This window comes from Pristis pectinata, chromosome 18, assembly GCF_009764475.1.
Source record: "Pristis pectinata isolate sPriPec2 chromosome 18, sPriPec2.1.pri, whole genome shotgun sequence".
NCBI lineage: Eukaryota > Metazoa > Chordata > Chondrichthyes > Rhinopristiformes > Pristidae > Pristis > Pristis pectinata.
The window spans coordinates 3,022,729-3,040,568 of record NC_067422.1 but is presented as its reverse complement, the minus strand read 5'-3'; the positions used below and the strand labels follow the sequence as shown (position 1 = coordinate 3,040,568).

At 42.9% G+C, this 17,840-nt stretch overlaps 1 protein-coding gene across 4 annotated transcripts in view; it reads right to left on the bottom strand.

Annotated features, from left to right (window-relative positions):
• The window catches only part of wu:fj29h11 (uncharacterized), a 140,162-nt gene that overhangs the window by 13,642 nt on the left and 108,680 nt on the right, over positions 1–17,840 (bottom strand). For all 4 annotated transcript variants that reach the window (XM_052032944.1, XM_052032947.1, XM_052032945.1 and 1 more), the window contains 8 exons: positions 17,343–17,527; positions 15,628–15,902; positions 12,432–12,648; positions 11,061–11,238; positions 8,321–8,447; positions 7,106–7,180; positions 6,127–6,309; positions 2,452–2,702 (listed from right to left, as the gene is read on the bottom strand). In XM_052032944.1, the coding sequence (XP_051888904.1) occupies positions 2,452–2,702; positions 6,127–6,309; positions 7,106–7,180; positions 8,321–8,447; positions 11,061–11,238; positions 12,432–12,648; positions 15,628–15,902; positions 17,343–17,527 (1,491 nt within the window). The remainder of the gene's footprint in view (positions 1–2,451; positions 2,703–6,126; positions 6,310–7,105; positions 7,181–8,320; positions 8,448–11,060; positions 11,239–12,431; positions 12,649–15,627; positions 15,903–17,342; positions 17,528–17,840) is intronic.

The following is a 17,840-nucleotide window of genomic DNA, read 5'->3' as shown; positions in this document are numbered from 1 at the left end:
ATTATCATCTAAATCATTAATATAGATGATAAACAACAACGGACCCAGCACCGATCCCTGCAGCACACCACTAGTCACAGGCCTCCAGTCATAGAGACAACTATCTACGACCACTCTCTGGCTTCTCCCGCTAAGCCAATGTTGAATCCAGTTGACTACTTCATCCTGAATGCCAAGCGACTTAACCTTCTGGAGCTCCCATGCGGGACTTTGTCAAAGGCCTTGCTAATGTCCATGTAGACAACGTCTACTGCCTTCCCTTCATCAACCTTCCTGGTAACCTCCTCGAAAAACTCTATAAGATTGGTTAGACATGACCTGTCATGCAAAAAGCCACGTTGACTATCCCTAATCAAGCCCTGTCTATCCAAATACTTATATATCCTGTCCCTTAGAATACCTTCCAATAAGTTACCCATGACTAATGTCAGGCTCAACGGCCTATAATTTCCCAGTTTATCCTTACAGCCTTTCTTGAACAACAGAACAACATTAGCTATCCTCCAGTCCTCTGGCACCTCACCAGTGACTTAAGGACATTTTAAAATCTCTGCCAGGGCCCCTGCAATTTCTGCACTAGCTTCCCACAAGGTCTGAGGGGACACCTTGTCAGTCCCTGGGGATTTATCCATCCTAATTTGCCTCAAGACAGCCAGCACCTCCTCTTCTGTAATCCGGATACGGTTCACGCTCTCACTACCCTTTTGCCTCAATATCCCTCGATAACCAAGGTTCCCTAAACCTGTTAGCCTTGCCTTTTACCCCAACAGGAACATACAGATCCTGTACTCTCAATATTTCACTCTTGAAGGCCTCCCACTTACCAAGCATCTCTTTGTTGGAAAACAGCCTATCCCAATCCACGCCTGCCAGATCCCTCCTGATGCCGTCAAAATTGGCCATCCTCTTGTGTAGGATCTTAACCCGAGAACCAGTCCTATCCTTTTCCACAATTATCTTGAAACTAATGGAATTATGATCACTAGATCCAAGGTGTCCCCCTACACTCACCTCTGTCACCTGCCCTGTCTCATTCCCTAAGAGGAGATCCAGTATCGCACTCTCTCTAGTTGGGACCTCTACATATTGATTAAGGAAATTTTCCTGAACACATTTGACAAACTCAACCCCATCCAGTCCTTTTACAGTATGGGAGTCCCAGTCAATATGTGGAAAGTTAAAATCACCTACTATCACAACTTTATATTTCCTGCAACTGCCTGCTATCTCTCTACAAATTTGTTCCTCTAAATCCTGCTGACTATTGGGAGGTCTATAATATAGTCCCATTAACGTGGTCGTCCCTTTTTTATTCCTCAGTTCCACCCAAACTGTGTTGGTAGTCGAGCCCTCCAGTATGTCCTCTCTGGGCACTTGCCGTGACATTTTCCCTGACGAGTAATGCCACCCCTCCCCCTTTAATACCTCCTATCACGTCTAAAACAACAGAACCTCGGAACATTGAGCTGCCAGTCCTGCCCCTCCTGCAACCAAGTCTCACTAATGGCCACAACATCATAATTCCACGAATGGATCCATGCTCTAAGTTCACCTGCGTTACCTACAATACTCCTTGCATAGAAATAGACGCAACTCAGAACATTAGTCCCACCACGCTCGACCTTTCGGTTTCCATCTTTGCTTGTAGTCTTAAGATCTACTTTCCCCACAGCCTCTGCACTTGCTGTCCTGCTACTCTGGTTCCCAACCCCCTGCAACTACAGTTTAACACGCCCCCCAAGCAGCACTAGCAAAACTTCGCACTAGGGTATTGGTCCCCCTCCAGTTCAGCTGCAAACCATCCCATTTGTACAGATCCCACTTGCCCTAGAAGAGAGCCCAATGATCTAAAAATCTGAAGCCCTCCCTCCTGCACCACATGTTAAGCTGCACGATCTTCCTATTTCTTGCCTCACTAGCAAATGGCACAGGTAGCAATCCTGAGATCACCACCCTGGAGGTCCTGTCTTTTAACTTAGCACCTAACTCCCTGAATTCACTTTGCAGGACCTCGTCACTTTTCCTGCCTATGTCATTGGTACTAACATGTACCGCAACCTCTGGCTGCTCCCCCTCCCCCTTAAGAAAGCTATGGACTCGATCTGAGACACCTCTGACCCTGGCACCTGGGAGGCAACATACCATCCGAGAGTCTTCTTCTCGTCCACAGAACCTCCTGTTTGCTCCTCAAACCAATGAATCTGCTTTATCAGGCAGATGCATAGAATTTTATTGCACAATTCAAAGAATAGGCAATACTTCCAGTGAGTAGCTAGGCCAACAGTTTCCAATACACAAAATGGCTGATATTTCCGTCAGAAGGGATATCCAAAATTCATAGAAGATAAAAAGTGTGGGACGGAGGAATCCCTCACCAGTTTAAGGCAGCCCAGGTGCAAATATTTCATTAATATAGTTTATAAAATGGAGGTTTTTAAACAGAATATTTACCTGGTAGAAGGCCATGGATTTGAGAGCTGCAGCAATATTACTGTCTTGTAGTTCTTTATATACACTATTAAAGTCGCTGTGGTGATAAAACCATCTCTGGATGAATGGGGTTATAGAACGGACAAAGTTTTGGACACGAGGACAGGGTCTGAAATCTTCAGTCTGAGCTTCTACAGTGACACAATTGGAAAGTTGATCCACACCACAGATTTCAAAAAATAAATTGCGATCTTCCTCATTAAATCGAATCTCTGGTGAAAGAAATAGTTACCGATTATGTGCAGAAGTTCCAAATAATTTTCTTGCAATTTGCTCCTAAGTATACCCAGGTTTCAACTGCCCTCAGTTATCCTGACCAGGTGTCCATTATTTATATGACCCAGACAACAAGGACAAACAGGTTATTGAGGAGTCTTGCATAGATAGAAAATACGAGCAGAAACTTTGGTTTCCTTTAATTTCCCTTTCTAGTCTAGCAGCAATGAGAGCAAATGTACCTCCCTAATTGGTCAGTGCTGCATAGAATAGGAGCATGATCCAGGACCTTCTGTCCTGTATAACTCAATGTTACATCTGATGACACAATCATTCACAGAGCAATGAAGAGAAGTGTTATATACAAATCTTTTAAAAACATCTACTACTTTTGTAATAAGTCTGAAACTTCTTGAAGAGGAAATCTTCAAGAAGAGGTGCCTCAGGAGGGCAGCATCCATCATTAAGGACCCTCACCATCCGGGACATGCCCTCTTCTCGTTACTACCATCGGGGAGCAGGTACAGGAGCCTGAAGACCCACACTCAACATTTCAGGAACAGCTTCTTCCCTTCCACTATCAGATTTCTGAACGGTCCATGAACCCATAAACACTACCTTGTTATTCCTCTTTTGCACTACTTATTTATTTTTGTAACTTACAGTAATTTTTATGTCTTTATGTCTTGCACTGTACTGCTGCCGCAAGCCAACACACTTCACAATATGTCAGTGATAATAAACCTGATTCTGAACCACAGGAAGCACTCATTTCCTGGGTTTGTGCCTCTCCTTTTCCTGCCCAGCATTACTTCCATTTATAAAGGATTCTGGTGTCAACAGCAGCTGGTGTTATTTAAATGCCAGGTTTGTTCAGAATAGAGACACTAACAATGATCAGCACAGAATAAGAGTTGCAGAGACGTACAGCCTGGAAACAGCCCATCTGGTCCGCCACATCCGCACCAACCAGTGGGCACCATCCACACTAATCCCAACCAGTGGGCACCATCCACACTAATCCCATCTCCCAGCACTTGGCCCATAGCCTTCTGTGTCAAAATGATTCAAGTGCTCATCTAGAGACTTCTTACATGTTGTCAGTGACCCTGCTTCCACGGCTCTGTCAGGTAGTGCAGTCCAGGTACTCATCACCCTCTGGGTGAAGAAGGTCCCCCTCAGATCCCCTCTGAATCTTATCCACCTTGCACTAAATCTATGTCCTCTTGCCTTGTCTACCTCTGATATGGGAAGAAGTTTCCTGCAGTCAACCCTATCTATACCCCTCAGAATTTTATATCCCTCAATCATGTCTTCCCGTTGACCTCCTCCACTCCAGGGAGAGCAGACCCAGCTTCTCCAGTCTCTCCTTGTAACTGAAACACCATCCCAGGCACCATACCGGCCAATCTCCTCTGTACCCTCTCCAACACAATCACATTCTTCCTACAGTGTGGTGCCCATAACTGCACGCAGTACTCCAGTTGAGGCCCAACCAGAGGATAACTTCTCTGCTTTTGTATTGAATGCCCTGACTAATGAAGACAAGTATCCATAAGACACAGGAGCAGAATTAGGCCATTTGGCCCATCGTCTGCTTCGCCTTTCGATCATGGCTGATTTATTTTTCCCTCTCAAACCCATTCTCCTGCCTTCTCCCTGTAACCTTTGACGTCCTTACTAATCAAGAACCTATCAACCTCTGCTTTAAATACACCCAATGACTTGGCCTCCACAGCTGTCTGTGGCAATGAATTCCACAGATCCACCACCCTCTGGCTGAAGAAATTCCTCCTCATCTCTGTTCTAAAGGGACGTCCTTCTATTCTGAGGCTGTGCCCTCTGGTCCTAGACTCTCTCACTACTGGAAACATCCCCTCCACGTCCACTCTATCCAGACCTTTCAATATTCAGTAGGTTTCAATGAGATCCCCTCCAGCAAATACAGGCCCAGAGCCATCAAATGCTCCTCATATGTTAACCCTATCATCCCCAGGATCATTCTCATAAACCTCCTCTGGACCCTCTCCAACACCAGCACACCCTTCCTTAGATATGGAGCCCAAGTGCCTTTCTAACCACGTTATCTGCTTGGGAACAACACTACCTCAAAGTTGCCCTCCAAGCCATGCACCATTCTGACTTGGAAATATACCACCATTCCTTCACCTTCGCTGGGTCAAAATCCTGGAACTCTCTCCTTAACAGAATTGTGGGTATATCCACACCTCAAGGACTGCAGGGGTTCAAGAAGGCAGCTCACCACCACCTTCTCAAGGGCAGCTAGGGATGGGCCATTAAATGTTGACTCAGCCTGCGAAGCCCACATCTCTTGAATGATCTGCTCCCTTCAAGGATCCCTAGACTTGAACTCCCTCTGTTCATTAATACTCCCTAAGACCTATGAATTAATGGTAATTCATGGTATATGTCCTAGCCTCATTATTACTCCCTAAATGCATCACCTCACATTTATCTGAACTCCTTTTGCCGTTTATCAGCTCATTTCATCAACACATCTGTCACCTAAGACTATCCTCCATACTATGCACAAAGGTCCCAGCACCAATCCCTGAGGAACACCACTAGTAACAGCCGTCTGATCACTAGAACAACCCTCTACCATCACCCTCTCTCTTATTGCCAAATCAATTTTGGATCCAGTTTGCCAACTTGCCCTGGATCCCATGGGCCCTAACCATTTGGACCAGTCTACCATGTGAGACCTTGTCAAAGGCCTTACCGAAGTTCATGTAAACCACATCAACTCATCTGCCCTCATCAATACATCTAGTTACCTACTCAAAAAAATTCACTCAGATTGGTCAGCCAGGATCTGCCCTTGACAAAGCCACGTTGGCTGTCTCTGATTAGACCCTGTCATTCCAAGTGATCATTAATCCACTCCCTCAGCATTTTCTCCAACAACATCCCTACTATTGATGTTAGGCTCACAGGTCTATAGTTACCAGGCTTTTCCATGCTGCCCTTCTTGAAAAGAGGGACCACATTTGCTGTGGTCCAGTCAACAGGAACCTCACGTCATCAGCGAGGCTTTAATAATCTCAGTTAACACCCCAGCAATCTCTTCCCTTGCCTCCCACAGCAGCCTGGGATAGATCCCACCCGTCCCTGGGGATTTATCCACCTTTATGTCCACTAAGGCATCGAGTATCTCCTCTTTATTTATTGAGACCTGCACTAGACTTTCACTTTCCCTTTGCTAAATTCTCCAACTACAGAGTCTGTTTCCTTAGTGAAGACATGAAAAGTAATCATTTAGGCCCACATGAGTGCCTTTGGCGGGCTGTACTGTGGATCTTTATTTCCTCTGGTCAGTGAGGACTCCTATGACTTACCAAACTTCTCTGATCCCACACGCCTTATGTGCAAGCTTTCAACATAAAAAGATAGTGTTACCTTGTTTGCTGCTGTTCTTGGTGTGTGAACGATTCCGCTCTGCAGCAGGTACAGTCAGCAAGCACAGAGAGTGTGCTTTAAATATCCGTTCCAGGTGCTTATTATCTGGTACGATAGGGGAGCTTGCCAGGGAGACCCAGCGATTATCCTTGGCAGGAAATATCCTCTCATCTTTTATCATTCCTAAGGGCACCGGCAAGATGAGGTTAATAGAAAGGACAATCTTATTAGCACAAGTACACTACAGTAAAGATGAAAATAATGATGATCTATAGATCTAAAACGTGCAATGGAATGATATAACCTAAAACTATTATACAGGCACTTATTCTGTTTTGAAGGGGTATCAGATAAAATGGATTACTGTGTCCAGTTCTGGTCGCCTCATTATAGGAAGGATGTGGAAGCGTTGGAAAGGGTGCAGAGGAGATTTACCAGGATGCTGCCTGGTTTAGAGAGTATGCATTATGAGGCGAGACTAAGGGAGTTAGGGCTTTACTCTTTGAAGAGAAGGAAGATGAGAGGAGACATGATAGAGGTGTACAAAATATTAAGAGGAACAGATAGAGTGGACAGCCAGCGCCTCTTTCCCAGGGCACCAATGCTCAATACAAGAGGGCATGGCTTTAATGTAATGGGTGGGAAGTTCAAGGGAGATATCAGAGGGAGGCTTTTTACCCAGAGAGTGGTTGGGGCGTGGAATGCACTGCCTGGGGTGGTGGTGGAGGCAGGTACGTTGGTCAAATTCAAGAGATTGCTAGATAAGCATACGGAGGAATTTAAAACAGAGGGATATGTGGGAGGAAGGGGTTAGATAGTCTTAGGCGAGGTTTAAAGGTCGGCACAACATGGTGGGCCGAAGGGCCTGTATTGTGCTGTACTGTTCTATGATTCTATGAAGGGGTATCAAATAAAATGGATTACATGTGTCTGCTTCTCTCTCTCCAAGGTGATCTAGTCCGCAAGATACAATCCTTACCTTTCAGTGTTTGGCAATAGCTCTTTGCTAGTTCCCAGGAATCATCATAGTCATTATAATTCTTGCATTTCTCAGCTGTGGGGAGAAAATGAAGATAAATGATTGATTAGGATGATATGACAGGGCTGTATTTCCATTTCATGTAGAAGAGAAGAACCTCTTTATTTGGGGAGAAAAAAGAATACAGATGTAACTAAAGTAATCTTTTAGTAAATTACACTATGCATTGGCCAGCTTAATGTTTAAGAAGAATGAAATACAAACAACCTACTGGCTAATGTTGGTGGTTCCAACTGGAACAAGTGGTTTTCAGCCACTTACACTTCAGTTAGGATTTTGATTTCTGAATTAGGGCTGTAGCACAAATGGTAAGGTGAAAAGCTGAACATTCTCTCCAATTTAAACAGCATTCTGGATGTGTTTGCTTTAAAACATTTTCTTTCAGCTGAGAGTTAACCATTTGAGGAGTGAAGGGATTTTTGCAGTTTCTGAGAAGGTATAACAAGTGCCACACACCCTTAGATCTGGAATGCTGCAGATCCTGTTTCCCTTGGTGGGTGAGTCCAGGACCAGAGGGCACAATCTTAGAATTAGAGGGTACAGGTTTAAAACAGAGATGAGGAGAAATTTCTTTAGCCAGAGGGTGGTGAATTTGTGGAATTCCTTGCCAGGTACAGCAGTGGAGGCCAGACCATTGGAGGCGTTTAAGGAAGAGATAGATAGATATCTAAATAGTCAGGGTATCAAGGGATATGGGGATAAGGCCGGAAATTGGGGTTAGAATAGTTTGTTCTTCACCTCCCCCCCCCACCACCTCCCAATTTCTCATTTCTTTTTCTTTTCTCCCTTTTCCTTGGAGCAGACTCGATGGGCCGAATGGCCTACTTCTGCTCCCTTGTCTTGTGATCTTGTGATCCTACGCTAGTTCAGACCAGGTGTAGAATGAGTGCCCATCGCTTTCAAACAGGGATTCTTAGATAAGGTGACAAAGGGGACAGTATGCAATTCTTTTAAAATTATTTTACTTTGCTTTAATGTATGTGTTTGTGGGTGGTTACTCAGGGTGGCAAAGGTTAAACAAAAATTGTTTCATTACCACAATATCTAACTCAAGTGGTAGATCAGAAGAGAAACCAATTCACTTAAGTCTGTCAATTTTTCCCAAAGGGATAAAATCAACTTAATACAAACTTCAGATTTTGCAAAACCACTTACCAAGAATTGCATAAATCACAGACACATCCTGCAGGACAGGGTTGTTGGGTAAAGATACTGTATCACATATCATCACGAGCAGGTTTACATAGTGCTTCATAGATGGTATTTTCTCTATATTCAGACTCTGTAATTCGAAACAAATCGATCAAAATGAAAATATAGACTCCTACAGAAATTATAGAACATAACAGCACAGGAACAGGCCCTCCGGCCCACAATGTAGTGCTGAACCAATTACATCAGTAATAAAATGCCCAACGAAACTAATCCCTTCTGCGTACACGATATCCATATCCTACCATTTCCTTCACATTCATGGGCCTATCTAAGATCTTTTTGAACACCCCTATCATATTTGCCTCCACCGCCACCCCAGGCAGCACATTCCAGACACCCACCACTCTGTGTAAAAAAACTTCCCCCGCCAGCTCCTTTGAACTTCTCCCATCACCTTAAATGCATCCCCTCTGGTATTAGGCATTTCATCTCTTGGGGAAAATATACTGGCTGTCTAATCTATCTATGCCTCTCATCATCTTATAAACCTCTATCAGATCTCTCCTCAGCCTCTGCTGCTCCAGAGACAACAACCCAAGTTTGTCCATCCTATTCTCATAGCACATGCCCTCTAATCCAGGCAGCATCTTGGTAAACAACCTCTGCACCCTCCGCAAAGCCTCGACATCCTTCCTACAATGGGGCGGCCAGAACTGAATGCAATACTCCAGATGCGGCCTAACTAGAGTTTTATAAATTTGTAGCATAACTTCCTAACTCTTGAACTCAATGCCTCAACTAATGAAGGCAAGCATGCCATATGACTTCTTTACTGTCCTATCAACCTGTGTAGGTTCTCGCGTTATCAGGAGAACAAAGTACAGAATATTTCCAGGGGCAAAAGTTACTGAAGTAATTGAAACAGAAAATCACCAAGTCAGAATGTTGTTGGTTCAAGTCCTTCTTACACTTAAGTGCAAGAATTTAGAATGACACTTCATGCAGTACTGAGGGAGTGTGGTACTTTCTGAGGTGCCATAATAAGGAAAAGGTGTTACACGAGCTCCCTTGTGATCTCTCCGGTGGATATAAAAAATTCCATGCTGTCACTTCAAGGAGGCAAGAGAGCTACAATTGATGCCCTAAGCAATTTTCATCCTTTGATCCACATTCCAAACAAAATATATACCTGATCTTTAACCACAACACTATTTCTGGGAATTTATTTGTGTGCAAATTGCATTACAATAATGACTGCATTTCAAAAAATATTCACTGGCTTTGGGACATTAGGTAGACATGAAAGATGCTAAACAAATGCAAGAGTCCAGGGGCAACTAGTCCTTTCCCACTAGTCCAAAACTAGGGGACATAGGTTTAGGATGAGAAGGGGAAAATTTAGAAGGGACCTGAGGGGCAACTTTTTCACACAGTGGGTGGTGGGTATACAGAACGAGCTGCCAGAGGAAATAGTTGAGGCAGGTACAGTAGTATCATCTAAGCAGCACTTGGATAGGTGAAGGGCTGGGCTTGGAGGGATATGGGCTGAATGCAGGAAATTGGGACTAGCTGGGTGGACAATGTGGTTGGCATGGACTAGTTGGGCCGAAGGGCCTGTATCATTGCTGTATTACTCTATGACTCTATAAGTGCTTCTTCCTTTTTTACAACACTTGTCCTATTCAGGTGCTCCCTGCCATCTAGCAGAGCTTTCCTGGGATGACAATGATGGTTGTGTGTGTGGCTAGAAGTATCAGTTATTAATGAATTCAGCAACTATTGATAATTATTTTCTCAGTCAGCAAGTGGAATCAGTAGCTCTGCTGCTGCCACCATGTCCCTCGTGGACAAAATTTATATAACCTCTTATCCTATTACGTCTCTTTGCACCATCATTGCTTTTGGTGTTTAAAGCATTCCTGCTCTCCATACCATCAAGATTATATTGTACTATTTGTTCTTTGCTCTCAATACATCTTTTCTCTGGGTCAGAATTTGCTTAGAAGTTGTAAAATAACTTTTCTATCTCTCTTTTATCCAACTTGTAGTTAACTCCGTTTCTCTTCCCACAGATGCAGCCTGACCTGCTGAGTATTTCCCGCATTTTCTGTTTTTATCTCATATTTCCAGCTTTTTGATTTTGGCCTGATCTGCTGCATGTTTACAGGTTTTTCTGTTTTCATTTCAGATTTGCAATATCTGCAGTATTGTATCCTCATTGGAATCACTGATAAAGCAACAATAATTATTGATCCTTAGCTATCCGCAGAAGACAATGCCACCCAAGAGAAGCAGGGACTTTTTTCCTTGAAGGACAAGTGTTTTTTTAAGACAACCAGCAATTGCAAGCCCACATGTTAATGCAAGCAATTTAAACCCATAAGCTTTGCAATCTAGTAACAAGGACCAACCCCAATTACTGAATTTAACCACTTTCACCTCCATATTCAGGTTTCCGTCCAAAGCATCTGCAAGGCTTGTTCCAGCCTTCACTTGAGACTCTGACCGTCATTAGCCCATCCAACTAACACAATCCCTATGAACCTCCACAGGTATGACTGTTGAGTCATAACCATTCAAAACACCAAGTTCTGAGACCCCAATATCGGAATTTCTGAATGCTACTGTTCAGGATTGCTCCCCATGCCTACAATAAGGTGGGCACCCTGACTTCTAGGCCACTGAATTTGCAGTAAAGGCAGAGGTGACCACAAACTGTGATATCTAGTGCAAGAGATACCTTTTGAAATAGATCCTTCATGTCTTCCCTTTTACCATAGAATGGAGCAAGCAGATGCGGTTCCTGGAATGACTCATTTGCTTCTTGGATTTTACATTTATATCGCTGGAAAATTTTAGTTGGATCATTCCAACACACATCTTTCAGATGGTAGAATTTTCCTGTACCAATTGATTCACTGTTTCAAAAGAAAGTTAATTTTTAAATTGCACATCAATTTTACACAAGGAAATAAATACAATCATCCTCATAGTTTTTCTTCCATTTAAAGCTTGCTTTTTTCTATAATACTTGGGTAACTAGCTTAGAAACAAGTCACATCAATGGAAGCACAGCATTTTTCATGTCCTCAAGACACCTTAAACATCTTCCCAGGCATCTTTTCATAATCTTTTGTAATTTAAGAAATATAGGAGACAATTTGTCCCACAATCAGCAATGTAGTTATCACCATTTTATCTGTTTCAGTGATAAATGTTGGGGGCAAAATATTGACCAGAACCAGGAGTGAACCACAGCTTTTCTTTCAAATAACTCAAGACATCTTTTACATCTAAATGTGACCTGGCCAGACAAGATTTTGGTTTAACATCTCACCTGGATGATATTCAGATTCCTCTCAACACTCTAATGATTTGCTCAGCATTGAATCTTCAGAGTAGGATTCAAACTACAAACCAGACTTCCCTTCTTACCTAGACATTGTTATGGTAACACTGGAGCACAAGGAGACCTAGTCTACAGACAATGTGCTCGCATATTTGTCCACCCCACTTTCATTGACCCTGTGTGGCCTGCTGTAACTTGACTTGACAAATTCTATTCACAACTGGAAATATAAACTACACCACTCTAGGATGGAGCGGCAGTGCTGATCACCAGGAGAGTTATACTTGTAGTTGTGTTGTTAGAAAATGATAGAAAGATACAATGCAGATACAGGTCCTTTAGCCCACCAACCACCCATTTACATCAATCTTATGTTAATCCCATTTTACATTCTCTTTACATACTTGTCAACTCCCCCCAGATTCTGCCACCCACCTACACATTAGGGGCAATTTACAGTGCCAATTAACCTACCAACCATCAAATCAACCTACCAACTGGTTGGAGGACGATAGCTAGGTACATTCCAACAGATAGGATGTGGGAGAAGAAGTGCTAAATATGGAAAGTTCAAATACTCCAACAATCCATGAGAAAATAAAGCAAAAGGAATGCTTGCTGAGATGTGAAAAGCTCAAGGCATTGGGGAGGAAAAACACAAGTTTTACTGGGATGAAAAGTTTCAAACAGCATTCTAAGATTCTCCTCCAGACAACTGCAGTTTTAATAAGCCTTGCTGTAAACAAAAAGGAATGTAGATACCTGCTTGGCACAAACACAGCTGGGTAGCGTTCAAACAGCTCTTTTAGTTGACTTCGACTGCAGTTTCTACCCAAGTAGGCATAAACCGTGTAAATATGGTCTGCACTTGTGTGAAATTCTGCACCCACCAGTTCACCAGATTCACTTGGAGGACTTTTCATACACCACGATTTAAAGTGGTTGATCATCATCTCGACAGTTATGGAGGTTTTAATACCTAAGAAAAGTAGAAATTATTGTAAGTGACCCACAAGAATGACAACATAATGCTAGGTCAGGAACAGCATGGATTACATTAAGATAAAGTATAAATAAACCTTGATACTACTCCAGCAATGCTTATTAATGAGGAAAACATCTTTGGATAGATTTGTTGCCCAATTCTGTGAAAAGTACCCACTAAGTGACAGCTTGGCTTAATTGGCAGAGCACTCATCTGTGACAGAAGGTCATGGATTCATGTCCAATTACAACAAATGATCTATATTAGTACTGCAGTGTTGTACTGAGGAAGGATCATTAAAGAACTTAGTTTAAATATAGATTTACCTCTTTATACCACATGGGTGCCTAGGCTTTCAGCACCAAATGTTAAGATAACCAGCAGCTCCCAATATGATGGTGATAGAGAATGAGCTCAACTTGCAGACTGGAACAAATATGTAGTCTGTATAATTAACCACACTTTTAAAAAAGAGGGGAGATAGGGTAAGGAAATTTACTATAGCTGAATTTGTATATTTTAAAACCATATTATTTCTCTTTTTTGTTACAAAGAAAGGATCACAGCAGAAGCCTTCAGATGCAGTGTTTGATTAGACTCACTCCCAAAGTGACAAGGATTTTATTTTAAACATAGTGAGTGGTTAGGGTCTGGAACACACTGCTGTGCAAAGGCACAGGCAGATTTGATTGCAGCATATAAAAAGGAGTTGGCTAAGTATCTGAAAAGGGAAGAATTTTCAGGGCTGTGTGTGGAGAAAGGGAGAGTGGGACTTGCTGGGCAGTTCTTATGCAAAGTCTGTACAGACTTGACAGGCTGAAAAGCTATAACCATCTGTGAAACAACAAGGCCTAAGACACTGCTCTGAAGACTCCAGCCATAATTTCCGTAGGCTGAGCAACAACCACAACCATCTTCCTTTGTGTGAGCTGATTCCAGCAGTGGAGAGTTCTCCCAGATTCCCACTGACTTCAGTTTACCACTGCTCCTCAATATCACACCTCAATAGCAAATGCTACCCTCATATCAAGAATGGTCAATTGCACCACATGCCTGGCATTCAACTCATTTGTGGGACCAAGGTTGTAGTGAGGTCTAAAGGTAAGTGGACCTGGTCACCAGCAAGCAGTTTGTTGTTGAATGTTGCTGAATAATGCATGAAAGACACCACCTATCATTATGCAGTATTTGATTTGATTGGATTTTTATGAATCGGACACAATTGGATGATTTTCCACATTATCAGTTGAGTGCCATTATCATAGCTCCACTTGAACAACTTGGATAGAGTAAGCACTGGAACACAAGTCTTCAGCACCACAGGTGGGCTGTTATTGGTTCCACGGCCCTGCTGTCTCCAATGCAATGTGTCACTTCTTGATACTGTTCCAAAGTGAACTGAATTTGCACCAGACATTGGAAACCTTAGGAGATGGCAGCTGGGAGTTAGATCAGACACTGAGCGCTTCTAACTAAGACTGGTTTCAAATCATCTCACATTAACTTTTGTACTCATGGCTAAGCTCAACCTTCATTGAAAATGGAGATGTTCATGGAGTCTCAGCCACTTTATGTTAGCTATTTAACTGTGCCCCACCCGCATTCACAACTGAATGTGGCAGGATAGAAAGGCTTTAATCTGATCCATTAATTGTGCGATGACAGCAGGCTACTTCCAATGTTTAACAGGCATAGTCATGTGGATACAACTTCTCTAGATTACCATCTCATTCTTTGTATACTTGGTATTCTTCCTGTCATGTGCTTTGGTACCACCTTAGTAGCCACATTCCTCTCCAACAACACTAGCATGCATTCCCGTGGGGATATCAGGTCCCAGTCTTGCCTGGGTGTGCTCTGTCCAGCTTTGTGTAGTCTGACCTTCCCAAGAACCTTTCCTAATGCCTCAGGAACCTACACCCCACCCTCCTACACTGTCCCCACTCTGCTTCATGCCTTCCCATTTCGCTGAGCCACCTATGGTGCCACGGACTTGGCTCTTTCTGCATCCCTCTGGGAAACCATCTCCCCAACATAATCCACAATGGTACATCTGTTTAAGAGGTGGTGGCCCCAGGAGATACCTGCACTACCTGCCTCATTTACTTTGTCTGGCGGTTCTCCAATCCCTGTCTGCCCGTGCAGTGTTAACCTGGTGTGTGACCATGCTCCACAATGATCTGGCACGACTCCAGCTCTGAAATGCAGACTGCCACTTCCCACCTCTGGAGGGGCTTCCTGCATCTGGAGGGGCTTCCTGCGTGTGTGTGTTTGCCCCAGACACTAGAAGTCCCACAGTACGCTGCAGAAGCATTCTACGTGGTCGAACCATCCTACCATGACTTACCCTTAAGATATTCCCTTTACTTTCTTTAATTTAAAGAATAATAATGAGCTTAATCTACTCAAAAAAGTACTTCTGCACCAACTACAGATCTTACTTTTATTTTTACTTTAACAATTAGACCGTCCAAGTACTGGAAGTACTCATATGATCCTATTCAGCAATCAGCTGCCTTCCTGCTATGCGTCACTCCTTGAATCCTGCCATCACCTCTGCAGCTCTGCCTCCGGACCATTTAAAACTCACGGACCCTGGCTGTGCCCTGTTTTAAACTCAGAGCCTGCTCCCATTCTGGGTTAAACTCAAGAACCCTAGCCCACTCTGTTTTAAACTCAAAGAGCTTGTCCTTGTTCTGTGTTAAGCCAGGTTTTTAATTCCAGATTTACTTATACACTTATTGAATTAACTAACTTTAAGTTCCTTAGTGTCCTGGTGTAATTTGAATTCAGGCCTCCAGGTTTCCAATAAAATGACATAATCATTACTTTAACCTGATACAAGATAGGAATCACACCCTGCAGCTTTTAGTCTGCATGGGTTAGTTATACACTAATTAATCAGAAGAGCCTGACCACAACTCCTCTAAAGGATGCCAAGTGACCAACATATGGTTTTACATTGGTACTTACCAGTGAAAGCAGCAAACCCGCTCTTCTCAAGTAGATCACAATATACATAGCTCACATTGTTAGCCAAGAGCTCCAGTAAATTTTCTGATCTCAGGTATACTTCAATAGGGCGCAGGTAGGCTATGCGGAATCCAGAGCCATCCACGGCAGGACTATTAGTGGGCAACCATGGTAAGGTTTTCAGGTAAATTGCAAATGAAGAATCTACATCATTCCTTAGCACTATATCCTGGCTGTTGAAGACTTTAGCTGAGCAGTACTGAGATAATCTAGATCTGTAAGGAAGAACTTAAGCATTAAAAATGTTTCATTATTCAATATAGGCATGCATTCCTCAATCAATATTTTCCTTATGTTATACTTAGTTGAATTATCTTTTGAAAAGATCTTCTCCTGGAGGTCTCTAGATACCTTGCATTCCTTAGCTGAACAGAAAAGTTCACTGTTTCCCAACACTCCAAACCCACTACAAATGTATACCACAGCAGTGCCTTCTGCCAACTCTCTCGTCCATTAGGGAGCAGTTGATTACCACTGTCAAAGTATCAGTGCTCATGACTTCTATCAATGAGTTGGATGAGGGGTCCAACTGTAACACATCAGATTCGGCTGATTACACAAAAGCTGCATGCCAGTGTCGGTTGTGAAGAGGATGCAGAGAAGCTTCGGGGCACATAGAGAGCCTAAACAAATGGGTAGGGACACAGCTAATAGAATACAAAATGGAATAACGTGTGGACATCCACTTCTGTACAAAAATATAGAAAAGCAGAGTATTTTTTAAATGGTAGGAACTTGAAAAGTTTTGGGGTTCAGAGTGTCCTTGTACACTGAAAGTTAATGTGTAGGTGTAGCAAGCGATTAAGATGGCAAAAGATATATTAGCTTTTATTGCAGAAGGATTCAAGTACAGAAGTAAAGATATCTTACTACAATTATACAGGGCCCTGATGAAACCGCATCTGGAATATGATGTACAGACTTGGTCGCCCTACACAAGGGAAATACCTACGACAGGAGTACAGCAAAAATGCACTGGATTGATTTCTGGGATGACAGGTTTGTGGTACAAAGAGACATTAAGCAGATTGGGAACAATACCCTTCATAGTTCTAAAGAATGAGAAGTGATCTTATTGAAACATGCAAAATTCTTATGGGGCTTAGCAGCAGATGTGGGAACAATGCTTCCCCTGGTAGTTGCGCCCAGTCTCAAAATCAGACGAGAAATTTCATCACCCAGCTTCAGAATTCTCTACCCAAGTGGCCTGTGGAAACTCAGTCAGCAAGCTGAATCAAGGGACATGTGGTTAGTATAGGAAAGTAGTAATGAGGTAAGTGATTAGCTATGACCTTAATGACTAGGAGAGCAGTCACAAGGAGATGAATCACCAATACTGCTTTCATTTCTTCTGTTCTCATTATGATAACAAGATCGTATAGTCTTTAAAGAACTGGAGTCAGAAAGCCACACTCTATGACATGGCAACTTTCTTCGTGAACTCGCTGCCACACGAAGTTGAGTAAAGTAGAAGAGATATATTAAGGGGAAGCAGGGAGGCACATAGGAAATGGGGGAAGAACAATGATGTAGAGAATAAATAGAGGGCAGAACAGTTAAGCCAAAAGACCTGTTTCCATGCTTTAGCCTCAATGTACAGTCAGGTGAAGAGGGCAATGAAGAGAAGTGAAGAAGTTAACACACGGTTAACTTACCCAGGTTCCCAATTTCTATCAAGAAGTCTGAGTAGGTTAATTCTCTGTTTCAGTTTTAACGTTTCAGACAAGTCCACTGTAGTTAAGAGTCCATGAAGCTCCTCACAGACGTGATCTTCCACAACATACATATCATCTGCCGTTTTGGGCCAACATTCATAGACAGGTGCCCAGGGGCTGGAGGCCTAAAAGTATTAAAAAATAATTGCATTAACACTTAAATTTGAGGTTTCTGAAGGATAGTGACAGGACCCCAGCGCGAGGCCAACTTGGGTGCTAGTGCAGACAAGTAGGTGTAAGTGAACAAAAACTAAAACAGCTTAGTATATAATACTGCTATCATGCGTGACTTGCAAGGGAACCTATAGGTGGTGGTGATCCATCTGACTCGTTGCCCTTGTGGTAGGGATCACAGGTTTGGCGGGGTGGCGTGCTGTCAGGGTAGTCTGAGCAGTGCACTTTGCAAATGGTACATACTCCATCCACGATCCAACAGCA